Source organism: Centroberyx gerrardi, chromosome 5, assembly GCF_048128805.1.
Source record: "Centroberyx gerrardi isolate f3 chromosome 5, fCenGer3.hap1.cur.20231027, whole genome shotgun sequence".
Classification (NCBI taxonomy): Eukaryota; Metazoa; Chordata; class Actinopteri; order Beryciformes; family Berycidae; genus Centroberyx; species Centroberyx gerrardi.
In genome coordinates, this window is record NC_136001.1 from 24,296,061 (window position 1) to 24,320,444 (window position 24,384).

Sequence of the window (24,384 nt, forward strand, 5' to 3'; positions counted from 1 at the left end):
CTCCGCCTAATTGACTCTCCATACAAGCCGCTGCACCTGTCTCCATGCTCGCTCTCCATCCGCCGCCGCTGGCGCATCTCCCGTGCAGAGCCGAGCAGAGGAGCCAGTGGCGCTGAAAGCAGCAAGCCGTCTGTCTCCAGCACCCACTTTATGTCTGTGAGGGCTTGCTCTATTTCTCGGAGACCAACAGACAGCCAGCACGGGTGGGGATATTTATCGATGCTCTCCGCCTAATGTGACATTTTCACACAGCACTCGAAATACCAGCTGAAGCAATGGGAGCGTTTGGAGTGGTGATAGGGATTTTACATTACGCGGGACTTTATATTCAACTTAACGCCGCTTTCAAGACGGTCGGACACGACGAGGTAGACAATCACATCTCTGGAAATGGTAAGTTGTTTTTTTTTTTTTTTAGGCTATTTCTCTGTTTGTTGGCGGTATGCTGGGAAGAAGTAGCCCATATGCTGTGATATTTACTCCAGAATAGGAGTGACTGGGTGGGGTTGACTGGAGCCTTGATGATTCTGGTGGTGCTTTTTATTTTTTTTATTTATCTATTTATTTCTTATGTTACAAACAAGCATTACCCGATAGATACCTGTCGACTCTATCTTGTAGTCCCAGAAGAGCCTATGTGGTCACTTGAGGTTGAGGAATCAACTAACCAGTACGACTGGTCAAAACTTCAGAATATCGCGCTTTTATAATGTTTTTGTTAAACTAATGACTCTGCCTGAAGGTGGTGGGATAGCACGGGGTTGTGTAGCATTTGAATCCCCCAGAGTATGACCGATCAGTTTTAATAACTTATTAATAGCGTGTAATAGCCTATTTTAGACTTTGTGGGCTATAGGCTACACCACAAATTCATAATCGCTTTAGTATATCCTACGCTGAAATTAATTATGAATTGGCTTCAGAATGACCCATTTTTTAATAAAATAAGCTACAGCGAATGGGGCTTTTTTTTTTATTTTATTTTTTTGTTAAAGCTGTTTGTGTTTCAGCATAAAACACGGGCACTGCAATATTTCAAGCGGCTGGTTGAACCAGATGAAATAGCCTGATCAAGATGTCTTCAAGGCTGCTAGGCTGAATTGTTTTCAGAGGACTGCAAAGGGAACTGTAGTGATACTATGATACATTTTAAAAGGACAGGAATAACAGTAAAATAAAAAAGGGTCCTAGTGATACCATATGAGACAGATCGTCTGGTCACTCTAAACTCACTATAGGCATCACAAACACGCTATAACTCTCCCTATGCATTAGGCCTATTGGTGATTTTTCGTTAGGGTTAGGACCGACCCGCTGCATCACAACGCTCAAAATAGGAAGAGATTTGAAAATGTACTGGCCTACCTGTATGAGTTTAATGATGCCATTCTGCAGGCTGTATGCTTTGTGAAGGCTCTGGCCAGTCTGTCCTGGCCTGCTTGGCGCCCACCCAAGACAATTTAAAAGTGAATCTTTTTTTGTTCTAACCTTAATTTATCCAGGGAATATCAACTGAGCACTCATGAGTGAGCACTCTTTTTCAGTAGCGCACTGCTTCACATACTGTATAGTTATGCAAATTCACACCTGCAGGCTGCCCAGTCTTCTGCTGTTGGCCACTGTCACGTGCTTTGCTGACAGATTCCCCAGCCGGTCCGTCCGGGGATTCAAACCCGCGACCTTCCGGTCACAAATCCACTTCAGCGACCTCAAGGCTACCGCCCCCAGTAACTAACCTAGTTAACATTGAAGATAAAGGCTTATCGCCCTTAAACCCAGCATAGCCGGAGTAAATACTTACTATCTTGTCTACTAAGACGGACATTTATTTTTTGGAGTCACTTTTTAAATGGAGAGCACAAACATTATCTTTGAACACTGTAGGATACTTTAAATGATCCATCCATAAGCATATAGCCTACGCAAAACAATGTCTTGGATATTGACAAAACGCAAATTATGTTAAGCCTACTCACAAGTGAGTAGGCTTAATATGAATGTAGAATCCTATGCAAACTCATACCAATTCAGCTCAAGTTAGGCCATAACGGTTAGGAAGCACACAGCCTATAGTCTTGGCTGAAGTTAGCTATGTGGACATTAAAGTCATTATTACTAATTGAAAAGGGGATAATTAGGCTCATTAACTCATAAAATAGCTGACAACCAAGGTGAAAAAAAAAGTGCTTATGTGCCTGTAATGTTTCTTGAGACAAATTATAGCTGGGCTGTGAGTGGCAGGTAGACAAGTAACAAAATGTGGATACTGATGGAGTCTGTTTAGGTTCTAAAACAGAGTTTAGGTTCTAAACAAAAATTGAAATGGTAAAAAAAGTTAAAAAACAAACAAACAAACAAACAAATAATAATTAAAAAAAAAAAAAAAACACTTGCCCTGCTGTTACATCATCAGACCACACAAAGGCCATATAGATTGAACCCCCCACCCCTCCATCCCTACAGAGAGCTCTTGAGAGCACCCAGAGGAGAGAGGGGATCTGTGCTGCCCTAGGTGCCTTTATTTGGGGGTGGGTGAAGGCTCTGGATGCCCTGTTCGCACCTTTACCTTCACCCTGCTGTGAAAATATATTCACACCCAGGTGCCACTTGAGAGAGAGCGAGAGGGTGAATTCTTCGGTGCCCTTTGCCAGTTGGTACCGCTAATTTTGTTCTGTTGACCGCCACTTTCTCTGACTAGTTGGCTGTGGCAAAATAGAGGGTTAAACCGATATTGGCCTTTTATTAAATCGGCCAGTCAGTGTTGTCCATTGATATGATGGAGATTCATCCCTCACTGCAGCTACATAAAATCATTTAATTGTTCAATTATGATTTTTTGTGAATTAATTCTTGATTGAATAGGTGCAGTGGGTCACCCTGCTTTAAGGAGCTGCTAACCCACCTAAAATAGTTTCATTAGTACTGGATTCAGTGGAGAGTTTAGTGTCCCATGATGGCCTAAATGCTGTCAGAGGCTTTTCCACCCTATTCCTCCCCTTTTGGGAAACTCTGTATACTTAATAATTTTTGGCATGAAAATGGTCCAATTGAAAGATACTGAATAACAGCACAAAATATCTGCTGTTGGCGACTTCACTCCAAAAATATTGGTATAGTAAAATGATATATAAAGCAAAATTCCCAATGTATCGCTGTCTAATTTTAAGACAAGAAGAAAAAGAAAAATCAATATTCATATTTTTGAGCCATAAATTACTACTACTGTCATGGTTTAAGTTAGTTTGAATGAATACACCGTCACGGTCTAGAGACACAAACAGCCAACCTTTCTGATAAATCTGTCTGGCATCTGCATTACTTATTCCATAACACGGAGAGCTGGTAGCAGCTGTGGGGGATGAAGCTTAGAGAGGAAGATCTCGGTGTTTGTGGATGGAGACAGTCTGTGCAGCCTCAACAAGTAGAATAGCGATAGGGGGTAATATCCTGATAAGATAAGTGAAGGGGTGTGTAATGGAAACAGCAGGAGGATTCAGACCCAGTTACACAATGGTAAAGATTAGTTTGTTGTTCTGATACTTTGATCTAATGGAAATGTCAATCCTGGACTTTGGCTTGGCAGCTATGAATATGTAATTATGGTTCTCAGACTTGGAACTGAATTACTTGAACAGTCACCCTTATTATGGTACAAATTGGTCTTCTCTTTTTTGCTGTAACCAATTTTTAAATATCCTAAACAATGGCATCCAGTAATCTGTTTTGGAATATATTGATACCTGATATTGATTTAAAAGGCACAGATGACTGCGACCTCAAATATGTTACCGTTTTGTAAGTAAAGGTTTTAAGACAGCTGCTGAAATAACTTCATTACTATTCCATGAAGAGTCTTATTTTCAGCCGGGATTAATTTTAACACAGTGTCAGCTTTTTCAAATGTTGGATACCTCGTTTTGGAATGAAACTCTTTCATATATCCCAGCATCAAGCCAGTATTTCAGTTTGGCATAGGCTTTCTAATGGGTTTTGTGGTGTAGCTTTTTTCAGATAATTGCCGTTTCACATAACACAGCCCAGCAATTTCACCTTTCTACAGTAGGTCCAAACATAGATTTACTGTTATTTAATTGTGTGTGATAACCACTTCATCATTGTGTCTCACCAGCCGTCCCTTGAGCCTTCTCTGCTTAGCAAGTTAGCTTTAGCTCAATCACTATAAATGAGTGTGGTATATAGCGGTTGCAAATGGATTAACTATCTTGGACAGGTTAGAAAATCAATTAGCATGCATTACTCCCAAAGGGAGTTAATTAAAATCGGCTTTAAAAGCTGTGTTCCCTTTCCCAGTCCATGTCTCATACTAGCCATGAAGAAGAATGCCTCGGGGCATGGAGTCTAACAAGAATGAAAACTCATCTGGAAATGGGACTGTAGAGATTTTTAAATCCAGATCCAAAAGACAATCTTCATCTAAAAAAAGCCCTTTGTTTTCACTTTTGGAAGACAGTGGCTCTAGCACCAGAAATGAGAGCAGCGGTATCCTTTGAGGTTAAGTAATCCCCCAGGGAGTTTTTTTTTTTATTTTTTTTTTTTTTTTTTATCAGGCCAGACACTGGTGGGTTGATAAATTTCCCAGGCAGAGGGGAGCTGAGCCTTCATGTAGAACAGACAGGCTAGATGCGGCGTTCCGGAGAGCGCCTGTTAGATTCAGCCCTGACTCATTTGTTTCAGATAAGTGCATTTGGCTGCGGCCCGGTTGGCCCCCTGCACCCCTGCACCCCTGCTCCCCCCCGGCTGATGTGTAGATCGAACGCCTGGGAGGTTAGACGTCAAAATATATGTTCCTGCGTGATGACAAAGTGCCCGGGTTAGGTAGAACAGCACCTTCGCCTCGCTGCGTGCCACATGTGTCCGAGTGTGCCTCTCACCTGTCAGGCTCGCGCGGGTCAGGTCTCACAAGGTTACATTCATACAGCCGGTGAAGACGGGAGGAAGACCTAGCTATGACTGAGTATTGTGTGTGGATGTGTGGGCTTGTGAGCTTGTGTCCTTGGCGGCAGAATAAGACAAAATGATGATGCCTCACAGTGTTTTATCATCAATTCTGAGCCCTTTATTTCCAGTACAAGCCAACGCAATGTTCCTGCTCTTTGGCAGTGTTCATCCTGTTATCCGTGTGTATACCACTTTCACAGTGTGGGGGCGTGTACCAATTCATTAGGCTTCCAAAGTGTCTGGGATCCTCTGCCAGTCCTCTGCTTGGTGTCCCCTTAATGAGGACGGCCAGCCCAGGCAGTTTGCATTGGCTTTCAATTTAATGGAGCTCTGACTGTGCGGGCGGGGGCAACAGATTGTACACTCATGCTGTCACAGTGGAGGCCACTGGCGGAGGCTCGACAGGAGCGAGCAGGAGAATGACAGGATGGTTGAGACGACGCACAGCGGTGCGCTCCCACAACGAGAGGATACAGGAGGAACGGGTGGATTTTAACATGTCGAAACTTGAGGGGACAACTGCTTCCTCTGTGGAAGCAGTATGTAGGCTAATGTCTGGTGTGAAGTAGTTACACTTGTCATGACCTACAGCTGAATAAATATTACTGAGTCAGTCTGGCATCAATATTATGTTGACAACACTGACGTTTTAAAGATTGAATTAATTCTAGAGATTTTGGAGAGCAAGTGATGCTCTTTCAATTCTGGGTATCTCAAAATCTGGGCCAAATTGTGTATTTAAAGTTGTTTATTGTTGATTAAGTCCAGTCTTTGAAACAGCTGCTTTCATTTGAGGTGTATCCAATTGTAAATAGAAACAAAACGCTCATTTGAAAGAGCCAGATGCTTACCCTGGACTCACTGCTAAATGAAAGCAGCATAACAACAAAAAGATCAGCACTTGAAAATTGCACTGAAGTACTAGAGAGGGAAAAAAAAATCAAAAGAGACACATCATGGCTTTGATCACAGGAGAAAGGTCTTAGGGAATTGAAATCACAGGCACTGGAAAAGGCAGTGAGGGATAGGTCCACAGGATGTGACACTTAGCGGTGAGCCTGGGGAGTTTAGCTTTGTGTGGGTCCTTATCTCTTCACATGCAGTACGCCATGGACAGAGAGCTTCAGCAGGATAACCTGTGGCTGAGACGGTCAGGACTGCGCAAAATTGGGTATTTCGATGTCCAGACGTGGTGAATTACTTACTCTGACACTGATTTTATAATCCAGAGGATGGAGAATATGTAAGTTTGTACCTTTGATGTATGATGAGGTGCTGGTTGTATACACTCACTGGGGATGTCAGCATGTGTAATCACTGGACCAACCCTAGCTTGAAATTAGCATTAGGCTGACTGACCTGAATTGAAATACATTACATATTTACATTTCTGAATGGCAGATTTCATCCTAATTCAACTTCAATTCAACTTCAAATTTAGTTTGACACGGATCACTGCATGTTGATCTAAATTTGCAGAATGCTCTAAGTGCCGTGGTCCATCAGTGAAGCAAAGCCGTTCTTGCACTCCACTGTCCCGGCTCATGAAAGCGTGCACACCATCACAAAAAGGCTCTCAAGGGCAACATGCTTGGAAGGAACCTAATTTTAGCTTTCATCCCTGGGGAGTCCAGATGGAGTACAGTGAGGAGTCTCGCCGATGGCTCCAAGCTCCATGTGGTGTCAACACCAACTTGTTACATTGTGTTGCGACACACTGGGAGGAAAGGCGGAAATAGCCTGTGAGTCTTCTGTCCCAAGGGCTATGAAAAATTCACTCCGGAGGCCTGGAGTATCAGCTGCAACAGGCAGACAGCTGCTCGCTTGATTACCGGCTCCATTCTTATTTCATTATTTTACCTTCCACCTTGAATGGAGGCTGAAGGTCTCGCAGCAAGCGATTATTTCCCCAAGGAGACTCCTGTCGGCTCGCCCCACCGCTGACTCTGAACTAAATAGAGCATTACTGACTTTGTGGCAAATTCCCAGACTACATATTTTTGTTTATCAGCATTATGTGTTTTTCACATTTGGTTATAAGCTGTCGACAACATTAACTGTGCTGTACAGAAATCCCTTGGCACAGTAAGACGGGATGATAGTAGGATTCACACAACTGTTCAGGCATAACATATTGGTCTTTGTCTGTAAATGGAGTTGTAGCAACATTATGTGAACATGTTACTATTAATGAGGAAATTGCAGTTAAAAAGTAAACCGACTGGATTTGGTTGCTAAATAATGACATGTTGTTACAGCACTGGCATTGGGTGATAACAGTTTTCTCCTGAAGAGCATGAAACATGTTTTTCTTTCAGTAACAATACAAAGCGCTGTAACAAAGCACTGTAACCCCCAAAGGTGTTTGCCGTATTCGGTACCCAGATGTAACTTCCACTAGTTAGTTATCTACATTAAAGCTTTTTAGGATCAAGATAAATATCTGCAGTGGGTCTCTTCATTACAGGAGCTTCTTGTTGTTTCATCCACTGTTCCCTTGGGGCTTCCCTGATTATTAAAGCCATTCATCAAATTAGTGAAATACCTCCTCCCACAGGGATTCTGTTCACAGGCTATTTACATTCACCTTGGTGGAAGTATCTACAGTATACAGTATACAGTATCTACTTGTTTTTGTTCTCAGTGAAATCATTTGCTTTGTTTAACACCCTCTGGATGTGACTCAAATGGAAGCAATGAGTTAATGACCCTTTGCTTTTACTAGCTCTCCCCTTAGGGTGGCACCTTTTCAGTTGAAAAATGTTTGTACTTAACCTAGAGACGGATTTCCATGATGCTTCCAGCTACCTTACACTTGTGCATCGCTTCAACGCCTCTGTGTATCTTAGATAATGCTGTTCTTACACCACTTTTTACATGACTGCAAGGTATTTGTTAAGATTCATTGATTTCATGCATAGTAATACATGCGTGTGTTGTCTGCATTCTTCCATTATCTGTATTCTCTTTTAGACAGTCAGCAGCATCCAGCTGGACACAAAAAGGCAAAAAGATTATTACAAATTAGTTACCACAATGCCCATTCTCAGTGAGAAGAGAGCACGAGCTTAATGGTCTGACAAAGAGAACGGGAAGCTTGCAGTGTAAGCGATAAGCTGACGATTCTCCAAGGAGGAAAGGAACAGCGAAGAGTTAAAGAGAATAACTTGTCTTTATGCTTTTCAGTCTGATTTGTCGGGGTAGTCCCATCAGGCCTCAGACTCTTGTCTTGAAGTCATGTACCTGCATGCGTGCACACACACACAAAACACACTCTCTTTGTCTCACATACATGCACAAGCAAAGATATGGGTGTCACACTTGCTTCAAGCCCATGCTAATTATCCCTCAGTAATTTAGTCACTCACACAGCAGCACAGGCTCCCTCTTGTAGGAGAAAGAGAGAGAGAGAGCGACAGATCGATGGATTGACCCCACACTGGCACTCAGCCTGGATTTATCCATCTCATTTTGCCCGGGACTCACCTGAAGTGAGAAAACGTAGAAGAGTGGTCTCCTCTGAGATTGAGCTGTATATATTCATTTGTTTATATATTTATGTCCTTCACAGCCTTGCTTTATTTCATTATTTTCCCCCCTTTTAATTTTTAATGAGTCTTGGGTGGATAGCGAGCAGCCGCTCCTGTGTTGTCATGGCCACACTTCTATCATTGCTCTCTGAGCAATACAGTGAAAAATGCCAAGGAGGACCATTTTAAAAATGCATGTACTTGCATCTTCAAACAAGCATCCCCTGCCATTGCCAGAAGATGATTATGACAGTACTGCCTTTATGAAAATCTATACTTAGAAAAGGCCAAGCCAAGCAAACTCATCCTGTTCCAGCTAAATAGCATTATATATGAGACAAGCCAGCGTTGCTGCAGATTTCTCTGTGGAAGTCAATACTCACTCCAAGAGTGCATGTTTTCACTCTTTCCCATGCCAGTTTTCAGCCATAAAAATATACCAGTGGCGCCAGCTATTGTGTTGATTTAGCATTCGGCCAAGGTTATGGGATTGATTTCTGGTGACTCTAATTTGATTAAAGTCAGGAAACAGTTGGTTGTCTGCTGAGCAGGCTTGTCAGGGCCTGGCGTCGGCACAGTGCTCACTGGGAGACAGCCTGTTTGTCAACAAGTCGTGTTTCACTGGCGGGTTGAAGAGGGCGCCTGCATTGCCAGCTGAAAGGCAATTTGACAACTGTCAGATCGATAAAGCAAAGGGGAGAAGAGGGAGGGAGGGCAAGAGAGGCAGGGAGGCGGAGCGCTTGTCCAGCCATAGCATGATTTGATGGTAATAACTTGGGATGTATTCATACAGCTATAGGTATAGGCTATAGGTATGTCATGGAGGAGAGAGAGAGAGAGAGAGAGAGAGAGAGAGAGTGAGTGTGTGTGTGTGTGTGTGTGTGTGTGTGTGTTCGCTTGTGGGCACATTTTTGATTTGTGACTTTTGTGATTTTGTTGGATTATGATATGTTTGTGAGTTTATTATAAAAAAAACCTTTCTGCATACAGCATAGAATATTGTATTTCAAGGAAAACAACATTTAATTACAAACCATCTGTCCTTTTCCTTACCATGTTTATCACAATAATTGATCAAATCAACTAATGGGACAGTTATTACAGTATGTTGATTTGAAGTAAAAAAATACAGAGATTCCACAACAGCTAATGTATAAAATGTTTGTGTACTGTATGGGTGAGATAGATTGTTTCTGCCACTTCTAAAAATCCAGACCAGACCTAAATAACTTGTATTAGAAAGGAAGCAGTACCCACTTCAAGGATAATATCAGAACTGCAGAGCGTTATCCTTCCTTATCTTATCCTTCCAATTTCAAATAAAGGATTCCAAGCCCAGAAACAAGCAGAGACCCAATAAACAGGGAGATGAAATCCTAGGCAGAGACCATTGTTTTAATTCAGCCCCATGCTGACCAGCACACTAATTATTAATCTTCATAAATTAAATATGGAATAAACTTGAGATGGAAAAGAAGATGGTAGATGCTATACATGCAGCTAAGTTATATGCTAATATCTAATATGACTAATCATTTATTCACAAATTTTATGGGAAATGTTTGGGACATCGATTTCACTCCAGATATAATATTTATTGATAATGTATGGATTTTCAGATTGGAGGTGTGGAGGAGTTGATTTGATGACAGCCGTCCAATGGAACCTTTTCAATAAAGATTGCTGAACAAATAATATTTTTCTTTTATTCCTGCCACTTAATATTAACCATAATAGGCTGTATCATGTTTTCAGGGCAAAAAAAACTATATCACACAAAAAAAACAACTTGTAAATATATAACATTATCATTGTCTTTGATGGATGAAAAGCTTTTTCCTCTTCATCAAAACAAAATTTCAGTGGTAAAATAGTTTGGTTTCTTCTACACTAGCCGTTCGTTGTGCGTGGTGATGACAACTCAACTCACTTACTGCCTGCTTAGTCGTGTGCAATATGGTTTATTGGCCTGTATGATATGACTCATGCGTAATGTGATCTGCCTGCCTTGGAGGAGCGAGTGTCCCTTCACTCAACTGCGCTCAAGTCGTGCATTGTTTGAAATGTGTCCTTGTCTTGTTATTACCTCTGTCATTGCTGTTAGGTTTATTCAGGCCTTTATCTTCTGGTTGAAGCCTGTACATTTATCCTCATGCTTTTCTTCTTCTAACTTGGTTGCTGAAATTATCTCAGCTTGTGAGTTTTGTGCTGCATCTATGATTCTCTGTTAGACCCAGGGCTGTGGCTTGCGAGACAATACGCTTTCAGACGGTGATGTGGGCATGTAAGTGTATTTGCATATGTCGCAGTATGATATGATCTAATAATAGGCTACATTTTATGTAATTATTGAGCCATTTTTAGTATTGCTTACATAACCTATCTGGCAGGGCGGGCACTTGACAGGATGGGTTGACGGAGCAGCATAGGTGGGATAATCCGGGCATGCTAATGAAACCATCATACATTATTTCTGCTTTTTATTCATTTCATTTGCATGCTCTCAAGTCAGAAACCAAACTGACTGCAAGGTTTGATATGGTTCTTTGTTCAGTGACAATTGATAAAACATTTACATGCAGCATTTATCAAAAGTAAAGTCAAAATTTGTAAAAATTTAAAAAATAAAAAGGCCGTCAATTAAACAATCCATGGTCTACTAACGAGCAAGACTTTAATCGTGGCATTGAGTTTGACATTAAATCATGAAAAGCAGACTGTGATCCTCTTCTACTCAGTGACAGTGTATTTCATAACTACTCAAGAGGATAATGCTTCGTTTCAAAGAATATCTTGTGCTGATAGCACTGAAGAAAATCAAGCCGTTATAATCTTTATTCCGGTGTATCTCAAGGCCTGCTGCATGGGCGAGTTAGTGAAAAGTTCTTTTCCCAAGTTGCGGAAAGTGACAATAGCTCTGATGCACATTATTAGAGATAGAAACTCTGACAGAAAGTTTCACAGTCGATACGCCAAAGTTCCATGAAAGTGCTCTAATGGGGCTCTTGACAGACAAGTGTAGAAACCATTTGCATTAGTGAAGAGCCAAATTTAAGGAGTGGAAAGAAGTATATTGTAACTCAGCTACAAATGCAGAAACTGACAGGCTATAGGCTTACTGTATATAGCGTATAACATAGGGGAGGATATAGGGGATTTTTCTTGGTAGCCTAAGTACGATTGCACATGCTGTCTCATGTATTTTTCCCATGGCACAGTCACCAGGGTGCCATGAGCATCAAAAGGCAAATTCAGGTCAGTCAGTCGGGTGTCAGACACTTCTCCATACCTGTGTGCTATCAAAGCTTATCGTGCACATAGGCTGCTACAGCACTAGAGGAAGTCAGTTTCTACACATTTTGTCTATTCATTACTTTTATTGATTATTGAGTAACGTTATACTATTGGGATGAATCTTCACACTTCAGCTGTTATTTTTCACACAACTCCCACAATCCTCCTCTTGTATTCAGAAAGAACAACTTCATCTGCTCTATCTTTGACTTCATGTGAACATCTGAGGAAAAATCTCCTTTGGTTTTTTTGAATGTATACTATTGGAAATACATTTCTTATCTACAAAAAGTAGGACTTCTGGTCACAATTTACAATCCCTCCTGACATGGATTATGGCTGATATTTGCACGTTTACAGTGTGTTTTGAAGTTGTTTTCAGCACTTGCAAAATGCAGATGCATGTGTGAACACACACAAGCAAATCATCAACATACAAAACACCAAACAACAAACAACAACAAATTAAGTCATTTTAGATCAACGCTTACAATTTGGTAGTTTGGGTTGTCAGTTATATATTTAAATATATATATATATATGTATTACAAATATATAAGTCTCCAGCCTGTATGCATGTATAATGTGTGTTGTTGTATACAGTATCTCCAATATGTCTTTTGCCATTTCTGTTTTTGTGTCTCTACATTTTACCTTTTATTCCCTGTCCTGATAATGAGGCTGCTTGCAAACAACAAATAAATAAACAAACTTAATGGTGTAATGGATTCAAACAGTATAGTAACAATTACATTTTGTCTTTTGTTCACTGAAAAGAAACAAAACACAATTAACTGAGAGGCAGAGTTTGTAAAACGGCAAATTTATTATTTTTTAACGCTGCCAACACATGATGTTGGCAATCTCCCTTCAATTTATTTTTCTTGCTTATTGTTCATTCTGTCCTTCTCCATCTGTTGGGGATCAGAAGAAGAGTTCTTATTTTCTCCTTTGATCTTTTGAATTGCTATGATTCCCTGCACTTGGAGAAATGTTGCTATCCCCCTTGGTTGTGTGTTTGGAGGAGATCGCTGTGTGTGTGTGTTTGTGTGTGTGTGTGTGTGTGTGTAGGCATTACATTGGTGTGCATGTGTATGAAAGCAGAGGTGTTTTGAAGAAAGCATGTTGCAGGATTATTGGAGAAGCAGTCAGTGGGGTCAGGGAGACGATCCTCTGCTTGTAAACTGGCTGGGCCAAGGCTGTGCAATATTAAAGGAAATATTAAAATTGCAACTGCACAATCATACAGAAACAAATTCTTAAAGAGGCATTCAGTCATCTATGACTTTCAGCAACCTCTATCACATTTTCTCAATAGAGAAGTTAGCGAAGTCATCGCTGAGTCATTGATATTGATCAACAACCCTATTATTATTTAACTTTTATTTAACCAGGGAAGTCAATTAAGGACAAATTCTTGTTTGCAATGACGGCCTTTTAATGGGGAATTTGGGGAAAGGGGACAAAATAAAACAGGGAGACAAGACCAGAAGAAAACAATCAAAACAGTAATGTTACAAGAGCAAAGAGACAGTAAAGCAGCACAGGCATAAGCTGGACGGACACACATAAGGACTTGCAGACAGCAAACAGCATAACAAATAACAGCAACAACAATTATAAAACATGCAACATAAACATACAGCAGCACCGCTATGGTCATTTTCTAACAGCAAAATGCACCTTTGACATGTATTATACACACACAGCTACATTATTTACATCACATCTACATGAATTACTTTACATGCACACACAAACACAAGCTACAATGCAGCACACGCACACACATGCACAGGATAAGTCTCCCAGGATGTTGAACACCTGCCAGAGCCAGTGGGAAAGGCTCCAGGAGATGTAGTGAGCTACTTGGAGAGTGTTGGAAGCATCTCTTTATGCCAGACACCAGAGACCCAACGGGCACAGACTGCCCACTCAGCGAGGGGGGGGGGGGGGGGGGGCTGGGGGGGGGGGGGGGGTGAAGAGAGGTAAGTGAAGAAAGAAGTGGAAGGAAGCTCTAATAGGTAGAGAGTAACAATGAAAAGGCAATAGAAAAAAAGGAGAGAGAGAAGAGAGAGAAAATAGAGTAAGAGGGTAGGAAGAGAGGTAAGTGAAGAAAGAAGTGGAAGGAAGCTCTAATAGGTAGAGAGTAACAATGAAAAGGCAATAGAAAAAAAGGAGAGAGAGAAGAGAGAGAAAATAGAGTAAATTTTCAACATGAGTGGGAGATTTGTGGGAGATGTTACTTGGGCTGAGAGGGAGAGAGAGAGAGAAATAGAGAGAGAGAGAGAGGATAGGACCAAGAAAGGATTCAAGACAGAGAGAGAGAGAGAGAAAGCGGTGGAAAATTGAGAAAAAGCTTGAGTTTGCAGAATCTGGGTCTTATTGGCTGGCTAGGGAAATGGAAAAGCACAGGAATTACCTTGCAGCTGTAAGGCTGTCCTGCTGTAGCCCCGGACTCCCAGAGTCTTTGAGGACTCCCCATGCAGCTCTGTCCTTGGCTTGACTTTCACTTCACACACACTGTAGTTTCATGGCTGCTCAGTCTGAGCTAGGTTCATTAATTCTCCACTGTTGTCTTCCTTTATATAATGGTTGTAGGTAGCAGATAAGGACCGCTTTGCATATTTGAAAAGGCAGTATGCGTTGATTGCAGCGGAGGAATCTTGCAAGCAGCCAAAAAAAACTCAGTACCCCATTATACTATAGTTACGCTCCAAACCTTTAAGATTGTGTTTTTCCAGACATCTCTTCATTTGTGCTCAGTCTTTTTCGTGTCCTCGACAGTCTGTTCCATACACTTCTTTTTTTGGCTGTGGGCAGAACACAGCCTGTTCAAAGTGACAGATGTTGCTGTCAGTACTCTGCCACTAGCGCTGTTGATACTGTATCTTGAGGACAAATGCATTTCATGAAGTGTTTCATTAAACAACTTTTTGAAAAAAAAGTGCCAGCACCTACATCGAAGAGCGAGAAGACTCTAATGATAGAAGTGCCATCCCCTGTTGTTTTGCTCATATATTTTATGCACAGTGAAGTTCTGTTCTATTCCGGCTCGTCTTGCGATGTGCTCTGTGGGTGAATTGACGGCGCTGACACCATATGCTCAAAACACATTGTACAAGACATTCTGATCAGTTTTGTCAAACCCTGTGTGCTGCTGTTTATCAGACATCTCAGAGTAGGAATGTCAGTCTTGGGTAATAATAACATTAAGACTTATAAAAAGAAGAAGAAGAAGAAGAAGTGGAAGAAGGACCTTATTCATACAGCACCTTTCAAAACATTCTTGCAAAGTGTTTTTTTTTTTCAAACTGTGAATCCTTACTAAATAATAAAGAAAAAGATGAATGCCAGACACGAAACCAGTATGAAAAGGTAAAAACATTATATAACAGCCTTTCTGCAAAAATGTGCTTCCAGACTCAAAGGCACAAATTCCACATTTTACCTCGTGCTTGCTGACCCGTGTTTCTCCGTCCCTGAAACCACTCTAATTGTCGTTAAAAGTCTAATTATTCCCTCTTTGCTCCATTAGAAGGTATAAGGAATGGTATGGCAATCGGTTGCTTGAGAGACATTTGTGTTTTGTGTTACCAAATATTGATTTTGTTTTACTGTGTAACATTCAAGCAAGACTAGTCTGAAGTGGCTGCTGCAGTGGTGATGCAGCAGTAGATACTTCTAAAATGCCGAACCGCTCCCTCAGATGCCATTTCTGAATCCGCTGTACTTGCTCAGTTGAGGTTGTTATATGACTAAGACCATTATTGTACTGTTGAAGCCTCTGTGTAGGCACTTGTGCATTGAAGATATCCTGAAACATTTTATGACAATCAGGAAAGAAATGCATCATCGGCTGAAAGTGTCTCTTTGTGTCATAGTGTCATAGTTTACCTCGCCATCTGAGGGAGAGTTAGAGCTACAGTAAGTTGTCCCAGGAAATGCATCCCGCACTGGTACAGAATCACCAGAAATCACAGTGGAAGCACTTATTGATTGTTTCCTTTTGATCTGCACGGAAAAAAATGTTCCGAAAATAATTTGCCCATCTAAAAATCGTACACAGAAAAAGACATTTATCTGTCTGTCTGTCTGTCTGTCTGTCTGTTTATCTATCTATCTGTCTATCTATCTAATGAAATTATCCTGACAATTGAAAATGAGGACATTTAATATTTAACATGCCCAGTTTCCATTAGTTTCCATTTGTTTCACTTGGTTACATTTTGTTTCACATTAGGTGAATCAAAGAGTGCGCAGGCAATCCTAGTCTCCATTGTTTTTTCTACCCAGACAATTTAATTCACGTATAATAACTGACTGTATAATTAGGTCTGCATTTCTCCTCCCGCATTATTTGTTACATGATGAAACTAGGTGGGCTTCCATCACTCTCGCCCTCCATTTTTCCCTGTGCGGTACATAGATCTGCAAGAAAAATCCCATATATCCTTCCTCCTCCTGTCTGTCCTTAGGGAATCAACTTTCTGACAGAACTGCCGGGGTTAAAATAACACCTGTTGTTACACCAAAAGAGCTTTCAGCTCGATCACAGTGATTCCCCAAGGCGGACAGAGAGGAAACATCATACATGGCATTCTTACATAGCTCCAAGACACGTACTGTATGGCACATCTCTCACGACCTGTTTGTAGCTGATAGGTCTGTGAAAACAGCATGCTGTCTGTATTCTACACAGGAGAGAAGCCTCTTGATGTGAGCCTCAGAAATCACACGAGGAAAGTGTTCTTTGCCCTTGTATCTGCCAATCGCTTAATAAGAATCCATACTGTAGATGAAGAAGGAGCCGGAGCGGAGAGGTAGATTGAGTTTGCTGAAATGTATCCTTATCTAGCTGGTTATATTTCAACCTCTTCAGGAGAATTTGCATAATGGAGGAGAGATAGAGAGAGATGACTTACTGTCGAGTAGCTACAGTGTATTTTTAACAAGCCCTTCTGTCTTTTATTGTTAAGTACAGTACTGTACGCTGGACTCGCATGCTCTCAGGACAAAGACACGCACAAAGATTTAGTACCTTACGTAGTCAGGAAAAAGATTCCTAGGCGTTTAATGCTAAACATGGAGACAGCTTGTATTGCCTGTATAATGGAGACAGCTTGTTTGGAACGTGGCACTCAGCTGAGGAATTTGAACGTTTCTGGTACAAACACACTTCTGTGAAAACTGCGGTTATGGCTGACAATAAGTGACTCAGCAGCTTGTCAGGAATGTAAAGGGAATGGTGTGTTGATTTGTACTTTGTGTTGGTCTTAACTGTGATCTCTGAATATAGCTGCATCCATCAGAGGAGCCAACACTTAAGTATTGGTATTGGTTTGAACATTATCAGTGTTGAGTTATTGTGCATACCTTTCTATCTCTAATTCCTTTTCCAAGCCTTACTTCTTTCTTGTCATTGATCTCATGGATTTAGTTTCTCTCTGCTCAGCTCTTTGTTCTCCCTCACTTGCTTCACTTCACCTCTGCCCTTGTCCTCCTTTCCTCTCCCATATCCTTTCCCTCTCTTCCCTCTTCCACTCCCTTCTTGGCCTCTGTACCTCCTCATCCCTGCGTCTCCCTCTCACAAATGAGGCCACTGCCTGGCCGCGAGCGGTGGTGCATCAAGGGCTCGACTCCCGGGGACCCAGTCAGTCAAACGACACCAAAGCCCTCTCCACTCTTCCTCCCTTCTCACCCACCGTCCTTGCATCTTTCCAATCTGCCCCATGATCAGTTTTTGCTCTCTGTGTCACAGATGCGCAAGGCCGAGTGAACGTCAATTACAGATACTTACTTCTCTCCTCTTTGCTCACCTGGCCTAAAGATTCTCATCGGCAGGGTCTGTCTGAAAGAGAGACTATCCTGTGGATGGGATGTGGAATACAGCCTACCTTAGAGCAGCCACAGTTTATTCTCTAATCACTTGTAATGTACCAAGGTGGGCTGTTAAAGCGCCCTTTTCGCTATTTCACACCAACGTTTATCTGACATTTTACATCTCTAGGTTGAGGTAGGTAATGTGTTGAGTCATTATTCCTGTAGAGATGTTCTTCCATATTCCTTTGTGATGTTGAGTCTATCATCATATCATGTAATGAATTTCTTTGTGCTGTATAATATGTTGGATGCTTAACTTTCAGTGTGAATGCATTAGACAAGATACTTTGTGGGCTTTTTAGAAGTTGCAGATATGTTTCAGGGCTTTTTCAAGGCTGCAGAAAGCAATACAATGATTTAATGGGTTAATACAAATTCACAATGAAAACATTTATGTTTTATGCAATACTGAACCACAGACTATTTAGATATTAAGCTGAGTATACAGTAGGTTGTCAACAATATTATTGGTGAAGCTTGAAAATGTATTTTGTTATCAGAGAAGGGTCATGGATTTTGCTCCTTGCTAAATGAGCAAATGTAATAGTTTGAGGCTGTATTACTGTATATACAATATACAGTAATTACTGTTTCAAGTAGTTGACATTTTCCTTGAAAATTGATTTATACATCCATAATGACAATACAAAAGTTTAATTGCAGGTTAAAGGCATAATGATTCTATGCATTAGCCTGTGCCGGCTTTGATAGAGCATTCCGGTGAAATCTGGGCGATTTTTGACATGTACTGAGCCATTTGTAGCCCCTTGTGCTACCCAGTGTTAGCTAAGGGTCAGCACACTAACTACTCAGCAGTAAGAAAAATCCAATCTGTCAGCGAGAGGTCAAAGTTTCCTTATTTGGTTGAGGTGTTTAATGTGTTTGTTTATTGAGGGCTCTCAGCTAATTGTAATTGGTTTAATGAAGCAACTCTTTGACCACTGCAAATGCACAGAAGATGACATCCAAACAGTGACATGTAGTTTTGGAGCTCTTGTTAGGAATGCCTTATAAAACAAGAATGAAATAAATGTTCCAAAAATCTAATTTAAAAGGTAAGTGCTGCAAGATCGCTGTTCTTATCTCTCCTTTTTAGCTATAGGCCAGATGCCCACAGCAGCACTTCGTCTTGAGGCAATAAAACAAACGGAAACCCATTTGTTCAGCAGTCCACTTACTCCAATAATATTTCATTAACATGCTCATATAAAATCAATACAGTCCGTGAGTAGCAGAGAGGGAGAGGAAACGCAACTGTACGGGGGGGGGGGGGGGGGGGGGGGGGATGGTGTAAATGCAAGGCTCAATGGTGTGTGATGCATTTACAACCAATCATGACTTGGAGCGGAGCTGTTACACCGTGTGGACCAGCTCAGATAGCCTGAACATGCATACACTTTCACTATACATTAACCACATTAATTAGCATGCTGCAGTGAATTGAGGTGGTATGAAATAAGCAGCAGAGTGCTGCCTGCATGACACTGAACTGACCGTAATGATATTACATTTCATGCAAATGAACAAAGGTTGCGTGTGGTTGTGTGTGAAGTGTTTTTTTATTCAATTTTATACGTGGTTTCCAAAGGTGAATGCAATGCTGGATTTTTAAGGCCAGTGGGTTTCAAATTATGTATCTTTTTTACGTTTCTACTCTTGCTTTATATAGCAGTATCTAAAGGTTATCATAATGTAAATCTATCATATTAATTTATTGCATATTCATTTGCTGCAATCCTCAGAGTAAAGTCACAGTTGTCACATCTCATACATTCATCCACCAGAACACCTGAACAATGTTTTATGCAGAGATTCTTTTCTCGGCAGTAAACTCCAAGTTGTAAGTGTCCTTCAACTTAATTATAGTATCATCCATAACAACTTGATCCGTTTTAATTTTTATTTTGTCACGATCACCAGATGGTGCATCATAGACAGCCACAGTATTATCTCTCTCAGAGTTGCTCACAGAGCCAAGCTCCAGTCTCTGTGGTGGGGAGTAGAAGTGGATTAACAATGAATTTCTGTGTGTTTTAAGAGAGCCAGTTAAGAGGATTGAGCTGTGGGTTTTAATGGCTGGATGTGTGGTTACAGATAGGGGAGCATTTGGGGAGTTGATGTCTCCATTTTGTCCGGACTTCTATAAACTAGAGGGATTAGAAAGTGTCCCCCCACACACACTCGATGCTGAGTCAGAGAATATGCACAGTGGCCTGGAGGAAGAAAGAGAATGGGAAAGTGGGAGAGTTTGTCAGTTTGCCTGCCAATGCACTGTTATGATGAATTATTGACCATTACAGAAAGCCAATCCAGAGGAAATTATGTTCAGTGTGTAGGTGGTTGGTCTTGGGTGCAGGATTGAAGTGCAATGACAGTTCCAAATTAGTATCCCTAAAATTTTCAGCAAGGGCTGCTATACTGTTGACAGCAGGATTGCATAATGTCCTTGCACTTTTTGAAAGTTTGCATTGCAAGTTTAGACTACTCTTGAGACCAAGAAAAAGATTATGTCAACTGTAACAGGCCTACTTTTTGGACAAAATGAGATGAGGAGAAAAGGCCAAGAGAATGAATAGTGCAGAGCTCAAATGCATCTGATTTCACTCATTGCAGGATTGTATACCCATCCAGGCAGGTCAAATTCTTGAGAGTCTGACTGATTGGACCATGTGACATTTGGACTTTTTTTCTGAAATCATCCATGTAAATGTATGCATATATGTGTAATGGCGATAATTCACCAATTGTTGATGGATCATATGAGCCTGTTAAAAATGTGAAATGCAAACCCCATACCCAAAAATGCTTACCAAGTAGCATGGGCAACAATTCTATCTGACAAGTACCAAGGCAGTGGTTTGACTGGCAAGTCAATACCTTCTCTCTGAATTTCTCATTGCTACATTCACTTGGCTACCAACACGTTTTACTTCTGTGATTCACACTGTTTTTCTCTTGCTGAAAAGAAAGTGTGTTGCAGCAAAGTCACCAGTGAAATGTTTAAGTTTATGTTTATCAGGATCCCCATTAGCTGTTCCAATTGCAACAGCTGTTGTCATTTAGCTGTCTGGTGGATGTACAGTATATTTCTGCCATCTTAGGCACATCTTTCCTTCAGACCATCAGTCTCTTCAGCTTTCTTCTGTCGTTCTCTCTTCCAGCTCTCTTTACCGAGGTGCCACACGACATCACGACGCGGAGCGGCGAGGACGTAGAGATGGCCTGTTCCTTCCGTGGGGCGGGCTCTCCCTCCTACTCCCTGGAGATCCAGTGGTGGTACATTAAGAACCACAGAAACTGGCAAGAGAAGACTTCCTGGATCAACAATCAGGTAAGCCACCAGGGAGAACATGTTGGAGAGGGGGGTGGGGGTCTGAATATATCATCACCACTAGTCAGGTGCTTCACACGTACAGTAATTGATCAAGATTACATGGGCTTAATCCTATCTTGACATAAAGCCTTATGACAGAGCTGTTTTGTCAAACATGGTATAGGCAATAGCTCTTATTTCATATTGGTGATACTTTTACTACTCAAACTTTTACTTTTCTTCCAAGGTGAAACGTTTCTTTTTTTATCTGTAGAATTACAAAGTCCATTTTCAGTTTCAGTTTTTCAGTTTTTCCAGTTTCATATTGTGGACAGAATTGCTTGGACTGAACCTAAAGCTTACTGTACATCAGGCAGATGGAAATACAATATTAGCCACGGCAGAAACCCTCTGGCACGGAAACGAATGGATAATTGCTGATTAGCATTTGCCAGCATTGGGGGAACAGGTTGACTCTCTCCCATCGTTGGGGAACTCAGGCTCCCCTGTTGTGCCTCTAGACACTATAATTGGCACTGAGGAAGAAATAGATTTTCAAAATCTCTGTCTGCTCCATGCATAATTCATACCTATGCCCAAAAGAATACCTCGCTGCCTTCACATACACACACTCTCCTTCTCAGAGGCCTGCGTGCTTGGTAGAGTGTATGTACGTACACACACATACATACACTAATATAAGCATGCACACAGTCATGCACGCGTGTATACACACACAAACACACACACACATAAACACACACACACAACGCACGTAGCTCAGCCGCCAGGATGTTACCAGCTGTACAGAGAAAACAGGAACTACAACAGATCAGCAATCCAAGGCATTACAACTAAGCTTTGTTATAGAAACGATGTTGAAAACATGAAACATGTCTGTCCGCCATAATGCTTTGCTGCTGTAAGCCAATGAGATGAGACGTTCCTATAGCGATGAGATGTGTTTGGAAAGCGCAGCCCAGATCAACCTTGTGTTACTAATGCATCATCCTTATCTCCGTGCAGGTGGTGCCTCTGGAGGAGACGTCCAAAGATGCCACCAAAATTAGTGTGAGTTTGATCTGGCATCAGCTGTCAACTACCACCAAAGAAAGCCAATATGAAAGAAAACTAGCCAACTTTCATGTTACAGTGACTATGAAAGCAAATGAACCCAAGCAGCTTCTGCAAGATTCATTTCCATTAATGGATAGATGCTTAGTTAACTCTGAATACATTTCTCATGAATTTTCTTGCTGGTGAGAGTGATGCAGACTTTTAAATAATTAATATGTTTTTCAATTTATAGTATAGTATGCACAACTCACACGGGTATGGCTTGGAATAAGAATGCATCATCTTTTTCCCGTTAGGTGGTGAAAGTGGCCGGCAGCAACATCTCCCACAAGCTCCGCCTGTCCAGCGTCAAGCCGTCGGACGAGGGCACGTACGAGTGCCGCGTCATCGACTTCAGCGGCAGCGTGGCGCAGCACCACCGCGTCCGCGCCTACCTCCAGGTGGAGGCCGAGAGGCTGGAAGGCGCCCAGCCGCAGCAACCCGGGCGCCGGGCGCAGGGGAGCCCGGCCCAGCCCCACCCCCACCCCCACCCCCACCACCAGACAGAGGGCAGGGAGCTGAAGAGGAGATCGGCCGATAGCGCCACTGACTGCAATGAGAGCTGTGCGCTGTAGAGCGGGCGGTCCGTCCGTCTGCAGACACGGCGGCGTGCGTGTGCAGAAATGGGGGGGGAAGAGGAGTGCATGTTCCTGATTTATCTCTTAAGAGGCAAGGTCATTAAGTTACACGTCATCACAGAGGGGAGGCGTGGACCATAACTGGACCCTTTGTGTTCCAGCTACATGTTTATTGATCAACTCAGTTTGTTTGTCTATCTTTAATATGGTTGTTTGGATGCCAATGCTGTTGAATGCCAATGAAGGGCATGATTATATTGTCAATACACATGGTTATGTTCACTTTGTTGCTATGTTATTTGTCTCTGTATTTTTTCCCGTTGCATTGAGTTGATGTTTATGTGACCATGAGGCTGTAATGAGAAGAACAGGATTTTGTCTGAGCAGGTCTCCTTCAGTGGCGTAGAAATAACTAGCACCCAGATTTTTTCCCCTGGTTACGTGTTAGCAGAAAGTCATAATTGTCATGGAGAACATAACAAATAAGAGGTGCACAGTCATGGTTCACTGATACAGCTACAGCTATATCAAAATTGCTCTGAAAACAGACACTATGCTTTCAAATGCCTCAGTTATCTGCTGTCTTTTACGAAAACATATGCCAAAAGCTGCAGTATTTCAATGTAAATGCTTTCTAAGGAATGAAGAATGAATGACACTTTTTCATTTATCTAAACAACTTTTTCACAAGTGATTTTATCGTTTATGTAAACTTTGTTTGAACATTTTGAAAGAAAACTATCTGTATTTTAAAGGTGTAGCTTTCTAAACCACGACTAGAATGTTTGTCGGAATACAAATGTATGCCTTCATCATGTCAAGATGATTTGTATATTCCTGTGTATATTCACTGACGCTGTACACTTTTATTGTTATCACTAAAATACAGTTTATTCTGTGCTACTTAACCAAATGATTCAAGAAACACAAGTATGTTAATCTCTCCAAACTTTTGTCATCGTTTTCTCAACTACAGTATAACTTTTTGTCTACATTTTTACATGGAAGACTGTCAAGTTTTTCATCTCTGTATCACGTTTCTCTTCTTGACTGTGTTTGTTCTAAGTGCTGCTGTTTGATATTTATTCTGTTAAATACATTCATTTTAACAGAGAGAAATAATGTCTTTGGTCTTTTTTGCTGTGATTTTGCTATTTTGTCCTGGTCTGTAATGCGTTTATGATTAAATGAAGTTACAGACATGTAAAGGGTTGCAAGCTGATTGTTGTTGACAGCTGAAGAAAGATATGAAACAAAGAGAAATGCACAAAGGAGCCACAGAGTTGATGTCTCAATCTAGCACAGAGTTTGCTGTGATTATTCACTTAAAAACTCAAATATCTTAAGGTGTTTTTCCACCTTAAAAGTATTGGGATTAACTCATATTGGAGGCTCACAGTGCATGTGTGTGTGTTGGGGATGGGAATGTCATTGCTACATATTTCAGCTTTCAGTATACAAAACACTCAGCAAAACAGTGAGCTTGCACTGAATAGTAAGCATTTTGTCAGCGCATTCATGTTACCACTGAATCACATTTAGACGCAGGGAAACTGTGATAAGGTAACGGTGTTAATATGTAACATAATAGCCCAATGCTCTTTGTTTGAACTACTTCTCATATCTGACACAAGGGTCCTTTTACCTCTAATATACTGTATTCTTGTAGGTGGAAAGCAGAACAAAGGTTAGAGAGAGTGGAGGGGGAACC

General features: G+C 41.3%; 1 protein-coding gene across 1 annotated transcript; it reads left to right on the forward strand.

The window, feature by feature from the left end:
• The first annotated feature begins 275 nt into the window (after positions 1 to 275).
• On the forward strand, positions 276 to 22,846 carry vstm2lb (V-set and transmembrane domain containing 2 like b). The gene is made up of 4 exons (XM_071894518.2): positions 276 to 393; positions 20,828 to 20,997; positions 22,006 to 22,050; positions 22,353 to 22,846. Exons 1-4 carry the CDS (start codon positions 276 to 278, stop codon positions 22,668 to 22,670), a joined length of 651 nt encoding a protein of 216 aa, XP_071750619.1. The 3' UTR covers positions 22,671 to 22,846.
• The last annotated feature ends 1,538 nt before the right edge of the window (positions 22,847 to 24,384 follow it).

Excerpts from the sequence above, each read along its gene's own strand:
- vstm2lb (XM_071894518.2), top strand. The coding sequence starts at position 276 with ATGGGAGCGTTTGGAGTGGTGATAGGGATTTTACATTACGCGGGACTT. Across the intron at positions 394-20,827 it reads CAATCACATCTCTGGAAATG|CTCTCTTTACCGAGGTGCCA; the intron begins GTAAGTTGTTTT and ends TCTCTCTTCCAG. Across the intron at positions 20,998-22,005 it reads CTTCCTGGATCAACAATCAG|GTGGTGCCTCTGGAGGAGAC; the intron begins GTAAGCCACCAG and ends ATCTCCGTGCAG.